General features: G+C 39.3%; 1 protein-coding gene across 4 annotated transcripts in view; it reads left to right on the top strand.

The window, feature by feature from the left end:
- Positions 1-13,120, top strand: part of dgcr2 (DiGeorge syndrome critical region gene 2) — a 29,141-nt gene extending 16,021 nt beyond the window's left edge. For 2 of the 4 annotated variants that reach the window (XM_012962894.3, XM_012962898.3), the window contains 8 exons: positions 1,142-1,267; positions 5,120-5,330; positions 5,904-5,980; positions 6,553-6,729; positions 7,343-7,546; positions 8,604-8,756; positions 9,051-9,287; positions 10,140-13,120. In XM_012962894.3, coding sequence (XP_012818348.1) covers positions 1,142-1,267; positions 5,120-5,330; positions 5,904-5,980; positions 6,553-6,729; positions 7,343-7,546; positions 8,604-8,756; positions 9,051-9,287; positions 10,140-10,399 — 1,445 coding nt within the window. In that variant the 3' untranslated portion in view covers positions 10,400-13,120. 4 annotated transcript variants of the gene reach the window in all.
- The last annotated feature ends 6,652 nt before the right edge of the window (positions 13,121-19,772 follow it).

Below are 19,772 nucleotides of genomic sequence, written 5' to 3'. Positions count from 1 at the left end.
AATACTCGCCTTCCACCTGTATTAGAACAGCCCTGCACTGCTTTGAGAGTTCTCCATACAAGCCAGTTCAGAGCAGTCAGACCTGACCTTTATGCTAAATAGTGCAGAGTATGCAAACATTTAGGGCTGTGGCACACGGGGAGATTTGTCGTGGGTGTACATGGCCGGTGGGATGTCATACGCAGCACCGGCGATTTGCTGCGAACTTCCACCGCGTATGCCATTTACACTCTCGCCGGTGGGATGTCATATTGGGGTCGCGTGTGACTAATCTTCCCCTGTGCCACAGCCCTTAGGGGCCAATTTTATTATGCTGTGTAAAAATTGGCAACAATATTCAACACACATTGCCAAGTTTTGCAGCGTAAAAACAGCACAACTTTTTAATGCATTTAATTCTCCCACTGGAAAGTAAAAACCTGGTGTTTGGATGGTGAAATTCACCATTTATTTTACACAGCTTTTACACTGTTTTTCAGCAAATTTAATTTTACACAGCATAACAAAAAATTGCCGCTAAGTGTCGTGAAGTCAGTCCAACTTAGTGCTTTGTCATCCTGTTTCCTCACACAGTCCAACACAGGCATATTTATTATAGTGTGTAAGCCAACATCATCTGTGATGTTGTCCATAGCATCCAATCAAATCTTTGTTTTGTAACTTGTAGCTGACAATTCAAATCTAAATGCTGATTGGTTGCTATAGGCAACATCACCAGTGATGTTGGTTTACACACTATAATAAACATGCCCCTCAGTGTATGTTATATAGGGAAACTAATTGATTGTTAATACTACTAAGGCCTAATATGAATGATGAAGAGCTGCGACTGTGTAACATGTTGGCATAATATAAATGATTTGCATGCATTCAACCAGATGAAAACCAACTGCGACATACCAGCAGACCCCCGTCCTAGGTCATGCTCCCAAACTGGCATCTCATGAGAAAATTATCACTCATGAAGAGATGATAAAGAGCAAGATGAGAAGATAAATTGTGAAGCAAGAGTAAAGCTGTGGCTTTAGATGCTTCAGGAAGTCATGTATTAGAAATATATAAATAATAAAATAATCATTTCTAATTGCAATAAAAAAATGAGAGCAAAAATGCTCTTTTAACATTGTGTATTGTATAACAGGTCTGTCTGGAGACCAGCGAACGTATCATGGAAAAGAGAGTGTGGACACACGGTTTAACAGAGGCCGGAGTGGGGAAACCCCTCGATTCCATACAGTGAATTTTGCCCAGCCTGTCCGTTTTAGCAGTAAGTTGCATTGAAAGAGAAATTTTAAAATGGAAAATGTATTCTTGTCCTTTTATGGCAGGGGTCCCCAACTTGTTTTACCCATGAGCCACATCAAAATGTGGGGGAGCAACACAAACATGAAAAATTTACCTGGGGGTAACAAATAAGGCTGCGATTGGCTGTTTGGTAGCCTGTTTGCATGGACTGGCAGCCTACAGGAGGTTCTGTTTGGCAGCACACCTGGTTTTCCAAGCCAGGAATTCAAATACAAGCACCTGCTTTCAGCAACATCCAAAGAGTCGGTGAGCAACATGTTGCTCCTGAACCACTGGTTGGGGACCACTGTTCTATGGCATTCCTACTTAATTGAGTACATGTACATAGATAACAGGCATGCTTATCGTTACACTTTTACACCAGATCACAAAAAGGTTTTGGCTAAGATATGCTAAGTGTCAAATAAGACACTTGGAAAGAAAATGGTGATATGGTGCGAAGCTACATATTTTTTTTTATTTCTTAAATACAGGTATTAATATGCGTCGATATTAAAACATGGACACGAATCTGGTGATTTGCAATCAGAAAATATTAGCAAGGGAATAATGGCCCAACCTTGTTAACAGTGTTCCCGCTAAGCTGTGCACATAAATACACACGATACATGCCTCTCCACAGTTACAACATTTTATGCCTTGGAAAATGGCACAAATAGAAATAGTCTAAATTAGAAGTTGCTTAAAGACAGGTTAAATTCAGACAGAATAACCATGTAAATAAGCATAGTAACATAGTAACATAGTAAGTTGGGTTGAAAAAAGACATACGTCCATCAAGTTCAACCATAATGCCTATACCTAACCTGCCTAACTACAAGTTGATCCAGAGGAAGGCAAAAAAACCCCATCTGAAACCTCTCTAATTTGCCTCACAGGGGAAAAAATTCCTTCCTGACTCCAAGATGGCAATCGGACCAGTCCCTGGATCAACTTGTACTAAGAGCTATCTCCCATAACCGTGTATTCCCTCACTTGCTAAGAATCCATCCAGCCCCTTCTTAAAGCTATATAATGTATCAGCCAGCACGACTGATTCGGGGAGGGAATTCCAGAACCTCACAGCTCTCACTGTAAAAAATCCTTTCCGAATATTTAAATGGAACCTCCCTTCTTCTAAACGGAGTGGGTGCCCTCATGTCCGTTGGAAGGACCTACTGGTAAATAAAACATTAGAGAGGTTATTATATGATCCCTTTATATATTTATACATAGTTATCATGTCACCTCTTAAGCGCCTCTTCTCCAGTGTAAACAGACCCAACTTGGCCAGTCTTTCTTCATAACTGAGGCTTTCCATACCCTTTACCAGCTTAGTTGCCCTTCTCTGGACCCTCTCTAACTCAATAATGTCCCGTTTGAGCACTGGAGACCAAAACTGAACAGCATATTCTAGATGGGGCCTTACCAGCGCTCTGTAAAGGGGAAGAATAACCCCCTCCTCCCGTGAATCTATACCCCTTTTAATACAGCTCAAAACCTTGTTTGCCCTTGCAGCTGCTGCCTGGCATTGCTTGCTACAGCCAAGTTTATTATCTACAAGGACTCCAAGGTCCTTCTCCATTATGGATTTGCCTAGTGCAGTCCCATTAAGGGTATACGGGGCTTGCATATTTTTACATCCCAGGTGCATGACCTTACATTTATCCACATTAAATCTCATCTGCCACTTAGCTGCCCAGATTGCCAGTTGGTCAAGATCCTGCTGCAGGGATGTCACATCCTGGATAGAATTGACTGGTCTGCAGAGTTTTGTGTCATCTGCAAACACTGATACATTACTCATAATACCCTCCCCTAAGTCATTTATGAACAAATTAAACAAAAGTGGACCCAGTACAGAACCCTGAGGAACCCCACTGAGAACCTTACTCCAAGTAGAGAATGTGCCATTAACAACCACCCTCTGTACCCGATCCTGTAGCCAGTTTTCTATCCATGTGCAAACGACTTCACTAAGACCAATAGACCTTAGCTTAGAAAGCAGTCGTTTTTGTGGGGAACGGTATCAAATGCTTTGGCAAAATCCAAATAGATTATATCTACTGCATCTCCACTGTCCAGCTTCTTACTTACCTCATCATAAAAAGCAATTAAATTGGTCTGACATGACCTGTCCTTCATAAAGCCATGCTGATTACTGCTCATAATGCCATTCTCCACTACATAATTTTGAATGTGATCCCTTAACAAGCCTTCAAATAACTTGCCCACCACGGATGTCAAACTTACAGGCCTATAATTGCCAGGCTGAGATCTTACTCCCTTTTTAAATATGGGAGTGACATTCGCCTTCTTCCAATCCCTAGGTACCATACCTGATGAGAGCGAGTCTGAGAATATCAGAAACAAGGGCCACTGCAATTCTGCCCCTAGCTCTCTCAGTACCCGAGGGTGTTTTCTTGTACACACAAGAAAATGATTAAACAATTATTTAAAAATCTTATGCTCATAATTAAGTGGTGCCTAGTAATAAAATGCATAATGTTTTCATTTTTTTTTAATAAATATGATTTAATCTGCATTTTATTGTATGTTGGATCTGTTGTGTGCCAGCCCCTCCTGCTTTGTAATATGGCTGAACTACCTGGTTTAAAAACCCTGTCAGGTGAGAATAACAGGTTTTGGTGCAGTGCTCTCCTAACAGGCTTACATAGGCCCATTTTTCTCAGGACTTCAACAGACTTGGGAAGCCATCGTCTAAGGCAGGGGTGTCAAACTCAATCACATAAGGGGGCTGAAATCTAAAACACAGGCTAAGTCGCAGGCCAAATTTTTTATTAATATACTTAGTAAGATACTAAGGGGTATATTTGTCACAATGTGTAAAAAATGGACTTTACCGGTGATGTTGCTCGTAGCAGCCAATAAATGCTTTGCTACTGTTGAAATCTGATTATTGATTGGATGCCTTGGGCAACATCACTGGTAATGCTTCACTCCACTTTTTACACAGCATGATAAATATACCCCTTAGTCTTAGTTACTATGTGAGGAAAATGGAAACTGATCAGGCTGGATGGTCAGACACACTCACCAAGGGCCACATAAAACAGCCAGGTTTGCCGGATTTGGCCCCCGGGCCTTGTGTTTGACATATATGGTCTAAGGACTAAAGAGAATCCCCAAAAGAACCTGCTCATACTACCATCCAGGTCCAACATGCTGTGCTATGTTTGGGCAGTTTTACTCATGTGTTACTCATAAGGGTGCATTTACAGTGCCCTACGCAGTGGGAAAAACTCTGCAATTACCCATTTTTTTGCCCTTTCCTAATTGCATGGGGGCATTCTGCTAATATCTGTACACACACACAAAATAAATGGCTGCACTTTAAATCTTGTGCGCCCTGCATTAGGCCTGCAGTTGTCCTCTCCCCCACCACCCACCTTGCACTTCTTTCTGAGGCACAAGGTGGGAGCGGGAGCCCTCTACTGAGCCCTGTCCTTAACACCTCCGGGCAACTACTCTAAGAACAGAACCCGGGGGCAAAAGTACTTATAAATATGAACTAAGGAGCAACACCCCCCGGCGTTGTAAATGACCCCTCTAGCTTATTTTACACATTTAAATGATTTATACTCTTGCTTATAAATATTCCTTACAGGTCTGAAATAGGTTATTCATATTTTAAAACCTTTATTCTGTTCCCTTTACTAACTACTACTTTAAATTAGGGTTGGTTTTGTTAAGCTTTGAAGTCCTTGATAATCTGGTATCAGAGACTAACTTTTTTCATCACTGATACTGATGTTTTTTTCATCGATGTTTATATCTTGGGGTGTGTTCCCTTTTTCTCATACATGTTTTCTAGGAAAATGCCCATCAGGATGGCATCACTATGAAGGAACAGCAAGCTGCTATAAGGTATATTCATCAGGAGAAAATTACTGGGATGCTGTACAAACATGTCAGAAGGTAAATGGATCTCTGGCAACCTTCACTACTGACCAGGAGCTGAAATTTATTTTGGCCCAGGAGTGGGACATGGAGGAGAGGCCATATGGAAGGAAGGATCAGCGGAGGTAAGACGTGAATAATTGTTGAAAAAATGCAGTACAGGTATAGGAAACCCATCATCCAGAAAGCTCGGAATTATGGGAAATTAATCTCCCATAGACTCCATTTTAATCAAATAATTCAAATTTTTAAAAGTGATTTCCTTTTTCTCTGTAATAATAAAATAGTACCTTGTTATGGAGCCCAAGTAAAATATAATTAATCCTTATTGGATGCAAAACAATCCTGTTGGGTTTATTTAATGTTTAAATTATTTTTTAGTAGACTTAAGGTATGGAGATCAAAACTACAGAAATACCAGAAAATCTCAGGTCCAGAGCATTCTGGATAACATGTCTCTTACCTGTACTTTCTAATCTATACCTTTGGCTAATAAATGTATTTTCTCCAGTGGCAGAGAAAATGGCAATACTGGTTGCTTCTGTCCCATGTGTACAGTTACTTGTATGCATGGCATGAACTGTGTCACTGTGAACATGATGTTTATTTCATCTGAGTCTTTATTTATATACAGGTTCTGTATTGATTATTTTATACCACTGAAAATAATGAGCCTTTATTTGTTTTTTCCTAAATAGATTGTGGGTTGGATACCAGTTTGTTATTACCAGCAGGAACCATTCTATGGAGGGTCATTGGGAAGTAGCATACAAAGGTGAGGTCTTTTATCTAACTGGGTTTGTCTGTGCTTGTAATATTTTCTCTATTTTTAAATGTTTTGTGATGGTCTAAAACAGGGGTGTCAAACTCAATCACATAAGGGGGCCGAAATCTAAAACACAGGCTAAGTTGCGGGCCAAATGTTTTATTAATAAACTTAGTAAGATACTAAGGGGTATATTTATCACAATGTGTAAAAAGTGGAGTAAGACATTACCGGTGATGTTACTCATAGCAGCCAATAAATGCTTTGCTACTGTTGAAATCTGATTACTGATTGGATGCCTTGGGCAACATTACTGGTAATGCTTCACTCCACTTTTTACACAGCATGATAAATATACCCCTTAGTCTTAGTTACTATGTGAGGAAAATGGAAATTGATCAGGCTGGATGGTCAGACACACTCACCAAGGGCCACATAAAACAGCCAAGTGGGCCGGATTTGGCCCCCGGGCCTTGAGTTTGACATATATGGTCTAAAATTTCAAATGCTTAATTCGGTATTCTGTACATTTAGAAGAATAAGCAATATATTCAATAGTTGTGTTTACTGTTATTGTATAGGATCTGCTGAGGTTTTCCTGCCTCCCGTGCCTATCTTTGGAACAGCAATGTCTGACAACGAGAATATCTTGTGTGCCCAATTGCAGTGCTTTCACCTACCATCATTAAGACATCTTGGTCTGCACAGCTGGTATGCAGAAAACTGCTATGAAAAATCATCTTTTCTCTGCAAGAGAAGTAAGTTAGAAGTCTGGTACCAGCAATGTGTCATGAAGTAATAGCAACTTGTGCTATATTCTTTATCTTATAGGTCATCGGTTTTTTTTTCCTGACTACAATAAGGATTTTACACTGGTTTGCTGGAGCTCAATAATATATTTTTTTAGTATTCTGTAATGTAAGAAGTGTTTTAAGCATGTCAAGCCTGGTGCAGGAACAGGATGCAGCCTAACTTAAATAAGGGTGTATTTAAAAAAAAAAAAAAAAAAAAAGCCTTCAAGGACTTTTGGTAGAGACCTGGAGGATTGGGATGCATGGCAAATACTACATTTACTTCTTAAAGATGCTTTATTGTAGATTTCGTCCTATCCAAGATTATAAGGCAGTTTCAGAATATGAAATGTAACCTCAAATTTACAATGTGTTTCCCAGTACATTAAACCAAGTGTTTACCTAGACCATACTGCTGAGTAATTCCATGTTTACAGTTAAACTGCTTGTTTGTGTGTGTGTGTGACCACCAACACTTAGTTCCACAAATAGCTTATTTAAAATGAACCATGATTCTTTGCACTGTGTTTGCATAATTATTTACAGTTCCCACCCCTTACCCCTTTGTTTTGGTATGTAGGCCAGACGTGTGTTGATATCAAGGACAACATTGTTGATGAAGGCTACTACTTTACACCTAAGGGAGATGATCCGTGCTTGAGCTGCACATGCCACAATGGTGAGCCAGAAATGTGTGTGGCTGCTCTTTGTGAAAGACCACAAGGCTGTCAGCAGTATCGCAAGGACCCCAAGGAGTGCTGCAAATTTACCTGCCTTGATCCAGGTAAGGCACAGTGTATGAAAGGATAATTGGGTTATGGATGCAAAACCCTACACTCTTTATACTTGCCACACAGTGGCAGCTTTTGCCATGTTTTTTCATTCTCTGTGTCACTCTTTTAGGGCTGTGACCCGGCGACTAATCTCCCCGAAATGCCATCCCACTGGCGAGAATGTAAATAGCTGGTGGGATGGCATACGCAGCTCTGCAATTTGCTGAAGTCGCAGAAGTTGCCTAGAGAGGAAACTCTCGCTACTTCGGCAAGTTGCTGTGCCGTGTATGCCATCCCACTGGTGATTTACATTCTCGCTGGTGGCATTGGCATTTCAGGGAGATTAGTTGCCCACAAGATTTTGTCGCGCAGCGACTAATCTCCCTGTGTCACAGCCCTTAGTAGTAACTCCATGGATTGTTTTAGACTGTATTGCATTATGCATACAACTTTACTTGCTATGCCATTATTATTCACTAGGTGGGAGCAGATCGCCACCTAGTATGTGGTGGCAGTGTACTCAAGAAAAATGGTGAATGGCTCAGGTGCTTTCAAAAAGAAAGCATATCCACATGTAAATGATGAAGCATAGTGGGCACTCAATAGTGGTACTGGGGGTTTGCTTTAATGGTTGTATACGTTTATTAGGGATGCACGGAATTCAGGATTTGGTTTGAGGTTTGCCTTTTTCAATAGGATTTGGCTAAATCCATGCTCGTGGCTGAACCGAATCCTTAAAATCTCTGTTTAGTATTCACTGAATCTGAAAATAGATTCGGTGCATCCCTAAATTTAGTTGCAGCCAGGGCTGTCACTTTCTTACTGATCTCTACCTGCACCTTTGTACTGTACTCTCTCTATTCTGTTATACTGTTAATTTAACATTGTATTTGACGCCTTCCTAAGTTTTAAAATGCATAGCTGGAATAGGAATGCAAACAGTTAATGTTGCCAGAAATCACAGAAAGTATGTCTGTGCAGCATGGTTTATGGTGCCGGAGGATAGTGGTTACTGTAGAAATTTAATTATATAATTTTATGTATTTACTTTTTTTTTTTTTTCTTAAGATGGAAGCAGCCTATTTGACTCTATGGCCAGTGGTATGCGTTTGATTGTAAGCTGCATCTCCTCTTTCCTTATTCTGTCTCTTCTGCTATTCATGGTTCATCGTCTAAGACAGAGACGCAGGGAACGCATTGAGTCATTAATTGGAGCCAACTGTAAGTATGTTAAAGAGCATATATAAATTTTGAATCTGGAACTGCAAGTTTTGAATAATGTCCAAACTATTTGTCAAAGTATCTTTCATAATAAAAAAGAAAATCTCTGCCTCCTTGATTATGCTACAGTTTACATTTTAGTAAATGTTTTCCAAAAGCAAACAACCCCATTCAGTTATTACTTTGAAATATCTGTAAAAAAAAAAAAAATCTTACACTTACTTATACATGTTTATCTATTTTCTCACTGGTTTTATTGTTCATTAATAAAGTGTTTCTTTTATTTCTTCACAGTACACCACTTCAATCTTGGCCGCAGAATGCCAGGGTTTGACTATGGACCTGATGGTTTTGGCACAGGTCTGACACCACTTCATCTGTCAGATGATGGAGAGGGTGGGGCATTTCACTTCCATGAGCCACCCCCACCTTATACAGCTTACAAATACTCTGATATCCAACACCCAGATGATCCACCCCCTCCCTATGAAGCATCCATTAGTCCTGATATCATACTGTGCTCAAGTCCAGGTATCAATAATTATTTGAAGAGTGGTTTTTATTTTATGGTTTAAGAAAAAACAGCTGATTTCTTATTAAGACATTAGGAGATGGGGGGGGGGGAGGGGTCAGGCAAAATATCCTTATATCATTTAAGACATGCATTTTATATTGTAGATTCAACCTGCATCTTGTAACCAGATAGCTTAAAAATCTCTTGTTTGCAGCAGACCCAACAATTACCTAAGGATACACCTCAAACAGCTGTAACATGCTGTTCAAATGATGTTTCTTTTTCAAATTTTGCTTTTCAGTGAGCCATGCTAGTTCAGTTGCTAAAACAACTGTTCTATGAATTGAATTGAGTAGGAGTAGAGCTCAGGTGCAATGAGTGTTGGCCACACAACATCAGTTCAGCACAGTTTGCTAGGTAATGCTTTTTCATACAAGCAGAAAAAAAGCAGATTACAGTTTACTTGATTACAGCTCTTTGCACTGCGGTTACAATAATGAAAACTGATATGGTATTTTTCATTATTTTAGTAGTTAAGGTGGCCTTACACGGGCAGATTTAAGCTGCTGATTCCAGTCCTTTAGACCAATTTGGCAGTTTATCTGCCGGTGTATGGTGCCCCAGACAGGCCTACCCTATCAGTATTTGTTTCCCCATCGGATCAGGGAGCACATGAGCTCATTGATGCGGCCCTAAGGCCCCTATACCCGTTTGACACAATATTGCCCACCTTAGGTAAGCGTGTCGGGAGAAGATCTGCTCATTTGGCGACCTCGCCAAATGAGTGGATCTTAATGTATATGGCCAACTTTAGTCATTATCTGTTCCTTTTTTTTAATCTTATTTTCTTTGTTTTTTTCCCTGTGCAGATCAAGTGAGTCACCAAGCTGCTGTCCTGGGCCAGTTATCAACTGCAAGCAGTAGCAATGCATCAACCCCTCAAACAACAGAAGAGCCCTTGCCCCCAGCAGTGCTATGTCTTGCCCAATCTCAAAGTGACACCACATGCTCTGGGGATGTCAGTAGTTCTTTGCTGGTGCCCCCCAAATCCCTTCAAAACGAAGCCTTCACTAGTGATACTCAATCTGGACCTTCGCCAAGCAATTGTTCTCTCAACACAGTTGTTTAAAAGAGCTTAAAAATGGCTGCCAGCCATGCTGGATTTTGAGAGCAAAGCAAATCGGCGCACTCTTTGGATGTAGATATGTCCAAGTGAAGGGCAGGAAAATGCTCCTAGAACTCACATTCTTAGTTTAGGGGGATTTGGGGTATTTTTTTTTTGTTGTTAACCCCTTTGCTACCTAAGGTCTCAGCATCATGTTGCAAAGTTCCACCGGCAGCTCAGGTGTTAAGCAGGCTATTAGGCCTTGTCTTGAAATCAGAGCAATCTATCATGTAAATATTACATTTCAAAAGCTGCACTTTCTTCATTCCCCCATAAGAGTGTTATTTTGTGTCAGAGAGAGTGGGAAGAACAATCTGTAACTCACCTCTGCATTTTTATATACAATGTGGGACTGGATTTTACTTTTTCTTTGTGAATTACATAACTTGCAATAATCATGCAAGATCCTTAACCACGGAACTCCAGCACAAAGTATGACGCAGTGAAAATGCACTTCAAATTTAAGGACATAAGGAATTATTTTATTCATTGGGGGAAATGGACAGATTTGGCTGCTTTCTGACCTCTGGCAGTCTTGAATGAAACTCTACATTTTTTTCTGAACATGTTTATTGTGAGGTTGTTGGTATGTGAGTGCTGAGTGGATGGTTTTGCCTTTCGTTCTGTAGTGTGTAGATAATCTCTACAGTCGGGACCACACTTTTTTTTTTCCTGCCCAAAAGTTCCCAACCATCATTTTTAGGTGCTGTCACTTTGCAATTAAACTTGGTGTTTCTTCAAATTTAGGCCCTGCGTTTGTTCATGGGATCACCAGCTTCTCTATACATCATGTATTGTTCTTTTAATATAGCGTGTATTTCGGGACGCTGGGCTTTCTGTGGAATAGATTATAGGAAGATGATTTTTGGAGATGCACTACAGTACATGCATGTGAGAGGCTTTTAAAGATTTATGGTATGATAGTTAAATGCTCAGTTTGAGCTGTTGGTGCTGTCTCCTCTGTTAATGAATGCCATGCATCACCTATAATATTTTAAGTATGATAAAACAATGTAATTGAAATGGTTCAATGGCAGAATCAAATGAAATTAAATGGAATAAGATTTGTTAGCATGGCTCAGGGTCTCAGAGTAAAAAAAAAAAGTCTGGAGAATATTTTGTAATATAGAAATCAAGTACTATAAAAATCCAAATAGTTGCTATTGGATAAATACAAGTCACGGTATATTCCATATATCGAGGTTTCTTTGCTTATTTTTCCCAAAGTTAAAAATTAGAGCAACATTTGGGGCTCACCTTATTTGGCATTACTGCTTTGTTGTTGTTTCTGTTTATGGCTGAACTGTGTAAAAAAAATAGATAATTTAATCTTCATGATCTTTAGGATTGGCTTACTCAATGACTTCCTTGCTTACGTGTAATGCTTAAGGCTGAAGCACTCACAAAAATATTGAAATCTATTGAAAACAAGGGAGTGACCTTGTCTTTGTCTCCCCCAGTAGAGTGCAGTCTTTGTACTGTGTTTTGCTGAAACATCTCCATCACTACTGGAAGGTTGCAGTCTATATATTTGTTAAAATACTAATACTTGGTGATCAGGTGCCCTTTTTCTTATTGATCTGTGGATATTTTTGAGCAGAGTCCGACCAGACAGCATAGATGTAATGGAAACTGGCTTAAGCAAAGGTGGAAGCGTAGTAGCTCCAGTGTAATTGTGTAATTACTACAAAGCCTATGAGTTGCATGAAATAATCATGTAGCTGTCTCCCTGGTGTAGTGTTTCAAGACAATCCAGAACAGCAAATTAGCATTTACCTAAAACCCAAGGGGGCAAGCCCATCTATGGGGAAACTTGTCACCACTCCTTCAGTCATATTTTATAGCAAGAATGGATAGTGTCACCTAGGAAAGTTATGGTGCTTAGCGTTAGTACCACTTGTGCAGATTCAGAAATGTTTGCCTTCAGTTCTAGCTTTTATTTGGTGCAAGGGCTCAAGCTCCTGACTATGGTTTCTATACTAGCTTGTCCTGTGAATGTGTAGGCTGCTAAGTTGGGTCCATCGTTTAGTGTTTCTTAGAGAGATATTGATTATACATAATTCATGTGAGCGTTAATAGAGAGATGTTGTTTATACATAATTCATGTGAGCATTAATAGAAAATTTCCAATTTTTTTTTTTTAATAAACCGTTCCACATATGATGTCTTTACGTGGGAGTTAAGTTGACGTCTGTAACACAAGCAGGTTTAAGATCAGATTACTGGGCTCTTGCACCGCAAAAATACCTGTCCCAGTTTGTAGTGCAATATATGACCACTTTAATTTCAGGATTCAGGCTTCTTTTCTGTGACATAATGCATTTTCTGTAGGCTGTATCACCACTGCTCAGCCTTGCGTTCCCTACAGAAGAGTCCGTATCCCTTTAAATTGGGTCAGGAATGTGATGTAGTCCTTCTCATGGCAGAAGGGTTGTAGGAATGTATATGTCCTTGACATGGCTGCTTTTGGTCTCATCCTCAAACTTTGTCACTGACTCTAACCTGTGGCTGTGTGTAAATAGTTTTGAAACAACTTGTAGGATGACACATTAAACTGTATCTTACAGACCATGTGAAAATATCATATTTTTTCCATTTCACACAATTTGCTGTTTTTTTTTTTCTTCTGTTACTGTGAGAAACATTCATTCAAATGCCAAAATTAAACTGTATTCTGAAAAAAAACTTGTTTCTGTTACTTACTCCAAATGTTTCCAGTTACCTATGTTACTGTGTTACCTCTGAAAAGTAAACTTTGTTTCTGAAATGAAAAAAACAAATTTATAGGTTGTCAGTTGTGCAGGTATATCTGCAAGATGTATATTCTAAAATTGTTAATCATTTGTGGAACCTATTTTAGCAAAGATTTGTCATTTGGAGTTGAAAGACTGTACAAATTCGAAAGAATCTAAATGGGTAAATCTAAATATGGCTTTCTGAGGGGGAGCTTCCGAAAGATTTGAAAGTTTACGTGGGGGAAATAAGTAGTATTCCTAGATATAAAAGTTACCCACACAAATAACCAGATTCACTAAATAGCATTAAAAATCACTGATGGTTTAGCTCATAAAGTAATGGCGATAATGGCTTTCGGTTCACTAAACAAATTGGAATTTATCTTGTTTGGGCAGGAACTGACTTCCAAAAGTGATATTGGGACTATTAACCTAAAAAACTATTTTAACTAATATTGACACCAAAAATAAATGTTAGGCCAGGTATGGAGATTTTTAGAGAAAAACGTTTTGTTGAAAACTTACATGCAGGGACTCCACAGCAGACACAACAAAAATGCCTCCGTGTGCTTCATATACAGGTATAGGACCCGTTATCCAGAATGCTCGGGACCAAGGGTATTCCTGATAAGGGGTCTTTCCGTAATTTGGATCTTCATATCTTAAGTCTATTAAAAAATCAATAAAATATAATTAATCCTTACTGGATGCAAAATCTTAAGAGTTTAATTAATATCTTAATTGGGATCAAATACAAAACACTGTTTTATTTTTACAGAGAAAAAGGAAATCAGTTTTAAATATGTGAATTATTTGATTAAAATGGAGTCTATGGGAGACGGGCTTTCCGTAATTCGGAGCTTTCTGGATATCGGGTTTCCGGATAAGGGATCCCATACCTGTACTGATATGGGCGAGTGCAGATAATGTTTTGTCATTGTTTGCCCTCAATACTTTTTTTTTTTTTTATAAATAGTTTAGTGTAAGAACAAATTTACCTTTTTGGGGATATATATTTACTGTATATAAGTAGTTGCAAATTGCAAGAAAACATGTACAGAAGGCACTCACAGGACTTAAAAGGTGAGGGAAGTATAGTTTGTACTTCAATAAAACTAAAAGTCCTTTGAGTGCATTGTCTCTTTTCCTTATAAATATATGTGTGTGTGTAAAATATATAATCTGCCGTACATACTGGAACTCACCTCACGAATAACTCCAGATACCAGAGCCTGGCTGCAGTTAAATGTACAAACATGAAATCACTTGGTTCCCCAGCCTTTCACTGCATTATCCATAACAAACTCAAGTGCTGAGAAAGTACCCACATTCCATCACTAATTACATCGTTACAGGGACACCATACAACCCCCAAAACAGTTAAACATAACCAGGGCCAGAACTACAGGTAGGTAGAAGAGGCGCGAGCCTAGAGCACATTTCCATTTTTAATTTAGTTTCTCTTTAAAGGGTTTATTTTTTACCTTTAAATTAACTTTTAGCATGATTTAGAGATGCTTTTCTGAAGCAATTTGCCATTTATTGCAATTTTTTATTTGCATCTTTTTTTTTTTTTTTTAAATGTTTAGCTTTTTTTTCAGCAGCTATCTGGTTACTAGGGTCCAATATAACCTAGCAACCAGGAAGTAGCTTGAAAAAGAGACAGGGATATGAATAGAGGAGGGCCTAAATAGAAAGATAAATAATAGAGAGTAAAGATAACAAAATTGTAGGGTCAGAGCAATAATTTTTTGGCTGCTGGGGTCAGCGGCCCCCATTTGAAAGCAAAGAAAGTCTTAAGACTATAAAAAAAAAAAATGAAGACCAATCTTAAAGTTGATAAGAATAGGGCATTCTATAACATACTAAAAATTAACCTGAAGGGGAACTACCCCTTTAATAATAACAGTAGCTTGTACTTGATAGTAACTAAGCTGCATGAATCAATATAGGTGGCAAAACAAACTTATTGGGTTTATTTATTGTTTAAATGTTATAATAAAGTATAAATATTTTTTAGCAGACCTATGGTGATCCAAATTACAGAAACTCTATTATCCAGAAACTCCCTGGTCCCAAGATTCCAGATAATAGATGCAATGGCTGTACCGATATTTGGGCTCCCAGACAACAGCCTGTGTGTTTTATTTACAGTGTCACTTATATAAACCATTAATCACACTGTGTAGTTACTTTTAATTTCTTTTCAGTGAATTTAATAATTAACAGCTGTGTATTGCTGCTGACTGTGACAGGTTCATTGCACAGTGAGACTAATGAAGTAGAACATTGGCTACCAGTCTTACCGTAAAATATATAAAAAAAATTTTATTTTGCATTGTTCTTAATTGTTTTTGCTGTAAAAAGTTGTACAATATTTTCATTTTGGGGGATCTACAGGGCCCTATAGTTTACTAATCCTACATATATATATATATATATATTGGGTAACAAGCGACTAATCTCCCCGTGTGCCAGAGCCCTAAGGAAGCTCCTCTCCGTTGCCTGCTTCAAGGTACTCCCCCTCCCCCTGCTCCTCAATCAGATAGCAGACACAGAGATTTCCGTTGCCTGCCTGCTTCAAAGAGCAGGCAGGCACGCAGAGCAGGGACTTGAGCTAAGCCTTCATGTGCGATGAACTAAGGAGCACCAGTCGCCAGATTGGATGATTCCTCTGGGTTTTTTTTTTGGTTGAAGCGTTCCCTATGGTAATGCAACTGCTTGTTTGAATTTTTTTTTAACAGTTTAGTATCTTATAACAATAAAAACACCATGGCAGGTTTAAAAATAATAATAAAAAGAAAAGTATATTGCGTGTCAGTATCACTTTAATTTGCAGCAGCCAAAGTGTCAGCCATGAAAGACCATAAGTACTGTTTTCATTTAAATGCCACATACTCAGGTTGTTCAGCAGACCCCTGCCATTCATATATAGGATGTTTCATCTCAGCACCTAATGGCATGTGGGAGACAAGATGCTGTAAATATTCAGTAAGTTAAAAAGAAAATACTAAAAACTGCAACTTCAGCAAAGCTTTGCAATTTGAAGTAAAAAGACATCTTTAACTTTTTTGGATTCAGCAGAATGTGGACTGTCCAAATATAAATGGTTTCCTGGGGTAAACCTGCCGTGGGTGGCATTTCTGGAGTCTAGCTTTGAAATGGATGTACTGTACAGCTGGATGATCCTGCTTCTCTGTACGCGCCAGGGATCTCCATAAAGCATAATTGGTATTGGCACGTTGGGAGACATTGGACTTCCCAAATCACTTTAAGACCCGTGCCTCCCAAGCAGGTCACTAACATATTATGATATAATAAAATATTTGAAATGTCTCTATGAAAAATTAGTTTTTAATTTTTAAGCGTTGGTGGCCTATATCTCGTTACATTAGTGAAATGACACAAGCATTCAGGCATACTGAAAAAACCTAGGTTGCCTAAGGTGTGTGGAACTTGCCTGGCACTTCAATGGTTAACAGATGCATGCTCATTAAAGGAAATCCAAGATCGGCTTGGAAATGCACTATGTAGCCAGCCATAGTCATTATGGGCCATTTATTGTGTTGGGTTGAAAACCCCAACATACTGTTCTTCGACTTTGGCTTATTCTTCCGCTTCTTCTTCTTCTTCTTCTTCTTCTTAGCGCCCCCCATTTTCTAAACACTACTCCTCCTACAGTTTTAGGGGTACAATACCCAAACTCTTCACACTTATTCGCCCTATAGCAGAGCAGGTTGCTTGTGCTTTTCTAAGTGATCCCACACCCCTGTCTTTTTGTGGCGCTGCTCCAAACCCCCCCAATTTTCCCATTGACTTTGACAGGGAAGATTTTCAAACTGCTGCCACTCTTACAGCTTTGAAGCTACACCCCCCAAACTTGACTAACATAATAATGGGGTCACCCCAAATGAAACAGCGACATTTGTTGGATCATCCCAAAGTGGGAGGGGCCAACAACAGCCAATCAATTTCACCTATTGACTTTTATGGGGAAATTGAAACTGCTGCCAATCTTACAGCTTTGAGTCGCCACTCCCCAAACTTGAATCACATAGTCATGGGGTCAGCCTGAATGAAAATATGATGATTGTTGGATGCCCAAAAGTGGGCGGAGCTGTGAACAGCCAATCAGATTTTATCTTATTTATTTGGCGGAAATTCAACCTGCTGCCATTCTCACAGTAATAACAACCGGGTCCCCAAACTTTTACATTTAGTCACTAGGGGACTGCACTTTTAGTTTTGAAAAGTGGGCAAAGCCACCAACAGTGAAATTTCACTTATTGATTTTTATTGGTTTGATGCCAGAGTTCCCAAACTTTGCACAGTCAGTCACTGGGTGACTACGCATTCAAGTTTTTTAAAAGAAATGCAAAGTGGGAGGGGCCGACAGCAGCCAATCAAATTTTACCCACTGACTTTTATGGTGAAATTGAAACTGCTGCCAATCTTACAGCTTTGAGGCTACACTCCCCAAACTTGAATCACATAGTCATGGGCTCAGCCTGAATGAAAATATGATGATTGTTGGATGCCCAAAAGTGGGCGGAGCTGTGAACAGCCAATCAGATTTTACCTATTGACTTGGCGGAAATTCAACCTGCTGCCATTTCTCACAGTAATAGCACCAGGGTCCCCAAACTTTGCAGAGTTAGGCACCAGGTAACTGTGGTTCAAGGTTAGAAAAAGTGGATGGAGCCACCAACAGCAAATCAGATTTTACCAATTGACTTTCAATGGGGAAATCCAACCTGCTGCCATTCTCACAGAATTAACACCAGGGACCCCAAACTTTTCCCAGTTGGTCACTAGGGGACTGCAGTTTTAGTTTTGAAAAAGTGGGCGGAGCCACCAACAGCCAATCAGATTTTACCTATTGAATTTTATTGGTTTGATGCCAGGGTTCCCAAACTTTGCACATTCAGTCACTGGCTGACTTCATACTCAAGGTTAGAAAAAGTGGGCGGGGCCATCAAAAGCCAATCACATTTCTTTTATTGTTTTCAGTGGGGAAATTTTAACTGTTGCCATTCTCACATGTTTAATGTCAGGGTCCCCAAACTTTGCACAGTTTGCCACTGGATGACTATGTTCCAAGTTTAGAAAAGTGGGCGGGGTCAGCAACAGCCAAACAGATTTCACCTATAGACTTCATATGTTTACATTTAAACTGCTGCCATTCTTTAAATATTAATACTAAGGTCCCCAAACTTTGCAGATCTAGTCACCAGGTAACTGCGGTTCAGAGTTGGAAAAAATGGGTGGAGCCATCAGCAGCCAATCAGATTTTAACTATTGGTATTCAATGTGGAAATTCAACCTGCTGCCATTCTCACAGTATTAACACCAGGGCCACTAGGGGACTGCATTTTTAGGTTTTAAAAAGTGGGTGGAGCCACCAACAGCCAATCAGACTTCACCTATTGAATTTTTTTGGTTTAAATTTAAAATGCTGCCTTTCTCACACTATTGATGCCAGGGTTCCCAAACTTTGCACAGTCAGTCACTGGCTGACTACATATTCAGGGTTAGAACAAGTGGGCAGAGCCACCAACAGCCAATCCATTTCCACCCATTAAATTTCATTGGTTTATATTTAATGGATGCCATTATTTAAGTATTAATTCCAGGGTTGTTAAACTTTCCAGAGTTACTCACTGGGTATTTGGCGTTCAAAGTTAGAAAAAAGTGAGTGTAGACACCAACAGCCAATCACATTTCACCTATTTCACCCCAAACTTTGCACAGTTGGTCACTGGGGGACTGCAGTTCAAAAATAGGAAAAGTGGGTTGGGCCACTAACAGCCAATCAGATTCCATCCATTGAATTTTATTGATTTAAATTTAAAGTGCTTTCGTTCTCACACTATTTATGCCAGGGTGCCCACTGTTTGTCACTGGGTGACTTCGACTCAAGGTTAGAAAAAGTGGGCACACTCACCAACCACCAATCACAATTTACCTATTGATATTTATTGGTTTAAATTTAAACTGCAGCCATTCTTTAACTATTAATCCTAGGATCCCTAAACTTTGCAGAGTTAGTCACTGAGTAACTGCAGTTCCAGGTTAGAAAAGTGGACGGAGCCACCAATCAGATGTCACTCGTTGACTTTCAGTGGGGAAATTTAAGTTGCTGCCATTCAGACACTATTAAAACCAGGGTCCCCAAACTTTGCACATGGGTTTTTACTATATAACTGAAGTCCAAGGTTAGAAAAAGTGGGCGGAGCCAATAACAGATCAGATTTTATTCAGTGACTTCCCGTTTTTTAACCCAACATGAAGTTTGTTCTCAAACTTCCTTTCTAGTTTTGATTTGAGTTTTGAGTTTGTTCTATTTAATGTCACTTTATTCCCAAGCCCCCAAGTCTGCCCTGCTTATAGAGCGCCACATTAATCAAATTGTTATATAATTGTAGCGTGAGTAAATCTGATCCCTCCTCTCTCAGTGGCTCTTTAGCACTTCGAGGTGTGTAAGGATGAGGGCCATTTAGGCATTCTATTGAAATTCTAAACGGGTACCGGTATATTGTTACAGCTCTGTGGTTTCACATTGTATTAACACCTTCACTGCTTTCATTTAACAATATTAGAAG

The sequence above is a fragment of the Xenopus tropicalis genome, chromosome 1 (genome assembly GCF_000004195.4).
Source record: "Xenopus tropicalis strain Nigerian chromosome 1, UCB_Xtro_10.0, whole genome shotgun sequence".
Taxonomy (NCBI): domain Eukaryota; kingdom Metazoa; phylum Chordata; class Amphibia; order Anura; family Pipidae; genus Xenopus; species Xenopus tropicalis.
This window is presented reverse-complemented; position numbering and strand designations above follow the sequence as displayed.